At 39.1% G+C, this 5,473-nt stretch overlaps 1 protein-coding gene across 1 annotated transcript; it reads right to left on the bottom strand.

Annotated features, from left to right (window-relative positions):
- Positions 1-1,416: 1,416 nt before the first annotated feature.
- Positions 1,417-2,379, bottom strand: LOC100616677 (olfactory receptor 10Q1-like). The gene has a single exon (XM_003341543.1). It carries the CDS (start codon positions 2,377-2,379, stop codon positions 1,417-1,419), a length of 963 nt encoding a protein of 320 aa, XP_003341591.1.
- Positions 2,380-5,473: the final 3,094 nt, after the last annotated feature.

Genomic DNA, 5,473 nt, shown 5'->3' with positions numbered 1-5,473 from the left:
GGTGGACATTCCTGGCCCCCAGAATCCTTGTAAGAAGAATTTATTATAGGATATAGACCCAAAGATGACAAAGACTTTTGGATATCTTCCTTCTAGACTCAGATTTAGAGGATCTGAGTTTGAATTTCTGTTCTGTCATTTACTCCTTGTATGACCTTGGATAAATCACTTAACCACCATCTGTGTATGTTTCCTCATCTCTAAAATGAATGTGTGGGACTAGATGATATTTAAGATTCTAGTTCTAAGCTTATTATCTGGCCCTATCTGTTTTCTCCTGTTGCCCTGTGTTTCTTCTTCTTTTTTTTTTAAAGCCTTACCCTCAGTCTTAGAATCAAGACCTGTGTATTGGTTCCAAAGCAGAAGAGTGGTAAAGGATAGGCATTGGGTGTCAAGTGACCTGCCCAGGACCACAAAGCTAGGAAGTGTCCAAGATCAGATTTGAACCCAGGCCCTCCCATCTCTAGGCTTGGCTCTCAATCTGCTGAGTCACCTAGCTGCCCTGACCCCCTGTATTTTTTTTTTTATTTTTTTTTGTTTAAATTCCTTTAATTTTCCCACAGGACTGGTATTCAAGGAGACATTTGTGGGCCATAAAATATATTTCTTTTCTTTAAAAAAATTTTTAAATTATTTTTTTAAAATATTTTTTTTATTTGAGCATTTCCAAACATTATTCACTGAAGACAAAGATCATTTTCTTTTCCTCCACCCACCCCCCCCCATAGCTAACGCGCAATTCCACTGGGTATCACATGTGTTTTTGATTCGAACCCATTTCCATGTTGCTGGTATTTGCATTAGAGTGTTCATTTAGAGTCTCTCCTTAGACATGTCCCCTCACCCCCTGTAGTCAAGCAGTTGCTTTTCCTCGGTGTTTTTACTCCCACAGTTTGTCCTCTGCTTGTGGATAGTGTTTTTCTCCTAGATCCCTGCAGATTGTTCAGAGACATTACACCGCCACTAATGGAGAAGTCCATCACCTTCGATTGTACCACAGTGTATTAGTCTCTGTGTACAATGTTCTCCTGGTTCTGCTCCTCTCGCTCTGCATCACTTCCTGGAGGTTGTTCCAGTCTCCATGGAATTCCTCCACTTTATTATTCCTTTGAGCACAATAGTATTCCATCACCAACATATACCATGATTTGTTCAGCCATTCCCCAATTGATGGGCATCCCCTCGTTTTCCAATTTTTTGGCCCCCTGTATTTCTAAGGAGGCAGATCAGTTCTTAGGAAAAGCTTGTATGTCTGTCTTCTTTCTTGGGATAGTTCCATAGTTAACAGTGTTGATGTATACTTAGCATTTAGGAGCAACAAACAAAAATTTTAAGAGACTATGTACAGAATGTGCAGAAAGATATTAGAACTGAGCTTTTAAAATTTAACAACAGTATGCTTTCCATTCTACTCCTTCATGGAGTTTCAGAGGCTGCTTTGCTGCTCATGGATTTTTTCAGAGCCCCTTTGACATCCTTGTTCCGTAGAGTGTAAATGAGGGGGTTGAGCAGGGGAGTAACAAAAGTATAGACCAAAGCAATCTGTCGATCCTCATCCTCTGAGGTGCTGGACCTAGGGCGCAAATAGACCAGGCTACAGCAGCCATATTGCAGCAGGACCACAGTGAGATGGGAAGAGCAGGTAGAGAAGGCCCGGCGGCGTCCCTCAGCTGAACGGATGCGCAAGATGGTGGTGGTGATGAAAACATAAGAGATACAGATGAGCAAGAATGGGACAGTCAGCACAAGGATTCCTACCACATAGAGAACAGCCTGATGAACTCGGGTATCAGCACAGGCCAGGCGTAGGACAGGCGGCACATCACAGAGGAAGTGGTTGATCTCTCGGCGGTGACCACAGAAAGGCAGGGTGAAGATCAGGGCTGTTAGCTGAAGTGAGAGAAAGAGAGCCAGACCCAGGGAGCCAACAACCATCTGGGTGCAGAGCTTCTGGGTCATGATGAGGGTGTAGTGCAAAGGATGGCAGATGGCCACATAGCGGTCATAGGCCATGACAGCCAATAGGAAACAGTCAGTACTGCCAAGGGTGACAAAAAAGAACATCTGGGTTCCACAGCCAGCTAATGGGATAGGTTTCTGAGCTCCAAGCATGTTGGAGAGCATCAATGGTACCACAGAAGTGGTATAACAGATTTCAAGAAAGGACAGGTTGGACAGGAAAAAGTACATGGGGGTATGGAGGGAGGTGTGGGTGAACACGACCCAAATGATGGCAGTATTGCCACAGAGGATCATCATATAAAGGAGGAAGAAGAGAAGGAAGAGAAGGGCCTGGATCCTAGTGGAAGTAGTAAACATCCGAAATACAAATTCAGTAGGGCCAGACTGGTTGAGATGGATAGAGTTGGGAGGAACCATCTCACCTACTAAAGAAAAATATGAAAGATAAAAAAGATGAAGAAAACATAAAAGGTGATTTACTGATTTATTTAGATAAAATCAAGTACTCTAAATTTTGTTTTTTATCATCGCCCAGTACATGTCAGAGAGGAAGCTAATTTGAGTGAGACATATTTCCCCCTCCCTTGGGGAGGATGATCAGAACAAATTCTCCCTGATCATATCTGTCTCCATCTATTAAGACCAATTCAGGGCATCATCTCTTGAGGTCTCTATCCCTACTTCCCAACTCTTTTCTTCCATGACGGTAGAGAAATCCCAAAGACTTTCTGTTCAAAGAGACCTGTGACTTAGAAATAAAAATATTTTAACTCCTGAGAGTTTTAATGTAGTTCTCATTTCCAAGTTGGTTTTTTTGTTTTTAAAGGCAGAAAGCTTAAAAATACTGATGATTAGTAAAATTAACCAAAAAATTGAGCCCCCCAAGATCTTTTAATAATGAGCCATGGAAGGTGGTCTCCCAATCCAATTAATTTTAATATACATAATTTTTTATCTTCTTATTGATCCCTACAGAAAAGATGCTAATTCAGGATCCAATGTAATTAATAATCTTATCTTTATTTAGAAAAACTATCATTAAGATACAAACACATTGGAAATTTTAAAAGACCAATGTGGTAAACCAAACAGTGGTAAACAATGTCCTAGGGTTGTATAAGTCAGTGAAATAAACTCAGTGGCATTCACAAGGCTTCTCCAAGTTAGCATAGTTCTTTAACTACCTGCTGGATTCTCTTAACATTTGTGGCAAGCTGAGGAAAGGAAAAGGTTGAAGCCAATGTAAGGCTTAAATGTGTTCTCCATCTTTTGGTGGAAGTTTGCCACTTCCCACTATTGCTCTCTGTCCTCCCACATGTACTCTTGGTGAATCTTTTGTGTCTCCCACAGAGATACTTTTAAAAATCACTGCAGTTGGGTGGGAAAGAGAACTGCCTTCCCATTCAAATCTCATCAATAACTTAGTAGTTTCATTGACTGGGAAAATTATAACTCTCATTGCCACTGGAGAACTAGCATCCATGTCAAGGCATCTGGTCTATCCTTTGCCTGAATTACTTTTACATTCTGATATAATCACATCATTCTGGACTTCAGCTCTCAGTTAAAAACACCTTGGCTGGCCACTTCACCTCTCTGGGTCTCAGTTATCTTAAACTATATGCTTTTTTTCTAGTTCAAATAGTTTGTGACATACTTGCTAAAGTTTCTTCCAGCTCAGAGATTCTATGTTCACAACCCTAGTTTCTTTTGACTTGGATGGAAACCATTGTCTCCACCATTTTATATTCTAAATTCTTAGTTCTGAAACCTGTGTTCAAAGGTATAGGCTCATTCTTCTATTATATGTCTTATGTTCTAATGTCCTTTCTATCTCTGACAATCTATGTTACTTCCCTTGTCATAACATTATGTTTTAGAGATGAAAATTGAGTTAGTTCTTTTCTGGCAGAGGCTTTTCTCTTGAATTGTATAGATTATGGTGCCTGGCTCATTTGAGTCAATTGTAGGTACACAACTATGCTGGAAACTCCAAACCTGGAGGAGAAAGAAGAGGAGTGGAGTAGAAAAAAGAGGAAGAGGAGAAGGAAGAGAAAAAAATAAGAAGTGAAGGATGAGAAAGATGAAAAGAAGATGAAGAAAAGGAGAAGGAGGAGGAAGAAGGGAAAGAGTAAGAGTAGAGAGAGGAAAGGGAGAAGAAAGAGAAGGAATAATGGGATGAAAAATTAGGAGAAGTGAAGACTGAAGAAACAATGAAAATGATAATGACAAGAATTAGCAAGTAGATGATAGGCAGGAGAAGGGAAAAGTGAAAGAGAAAGAAGACAAAAGGAAGAAAGCAATAAAAGAAGGTAAGAAAAGATAGTAAAAGAGTAGAAGAGAAGTGGTTATTTCAGTTAATGCTCACTATTCACCACCATGCCTAACATGGTGTTAAGACTCTGTAGGTCACAAGTAAATTGAAAATATAGAATCTTTGAGTCAGAAGGGACTTTAGAGCTCATTCAGTCTTATGCAAATATGAATAAGATTCTAGTCTACAACATGGCTATCAAGTGGTTCTTGAACCTTTGCCAAAAAGCTCTATTAAGGAATGATCTATGTTTTTTTCCTTCTCCTCATCTTTTTTATTCACTTCTACCTTCTCCTCCTTCTCCTTCTACTCTTCCTCCTTCTACTCCTCTTTCTCTTCCTCCCCCTTGCCTTCAGAGGTAATCTATTTCTCCTTAGGCATAGCTTTAATTATAAGAAAGATTTTTTCTCCCCTATGCTTAGAACAGTGCCTTGCACATAATAGATACAATAAATGTTAATTCACTATTGACTGTATTTATTGATCTTCCTATAGAATCTGAGAATGATGGATAGGCATCTAAGCCTGTTAGCAACCTTCCATATACATTTTGAATGAGTTCAAACATTTCAAAACAAATTGAACTGATTATTTTGTACTAGTATTGTGAATCAATACTCAGGAGAAAATGAGTCAGTGCTAATACTCCCACAATTCATAAAATGTCTATCTGATGCATAGGTCCAAAGATGAAGAAGGAATGTCTTGAAGGTGCCTTGATATATGCCTTCAAATATTTGAAAAACTATCATGTGGGAAAAGAGTTAAATTTTTTCAGATTGGTCCCAGAAGAAAAAAAACTAGGATCACTGAGGAGAAGTCATAGAGAAACTGATTTTTAGCATGGTTGAAAACCTTACTGAGCATTGTAGCTGGCCCAAAGTATAATGGGCTACTGCCAGAGATTGGAAGGTCTTCATCACTGATTACTTGTCAGAAACATAATAAAAAAGATTCCTGCTCAGATATAGACTGGACATGATGACCTTTAAGACTTGTTCCAAGAAGAGGAAATAGGATATATTGAGGCCTTTAACACCCCCTTCCAAGAAGAAAATAGATATATTGAGATTCTCTTAAGCAACAGATATACAAACTCACCTTTGTATAAATCCTAGCATATAAATACTAAAAGCACATCTGGAAAGTTCTTAGAGATGGTTTAATACTTCTCATTAATTTCATAGGGGAAACTGA

This window comes from Monodelphis domestica, chromosome 6 (genome assembly GCF_027887165.1).
Source record: "Monodelphis domestica isolate mMonDom1 chromosome 6, mMonDom1.pri, whole genome shotgun sequence".
In the NCBI taxonomy this organism is placed as follows: Eukaryota; Metazoa; Chordata; class Mammalia; order Didelphimorphia; family Didelphidae; genus Monodelphis; species Monodelphis domestica.
Note: the sequence above shows the minus strand (reverse complement) of the source record. Positions and strands in the feature narration are given on the sequence as shown.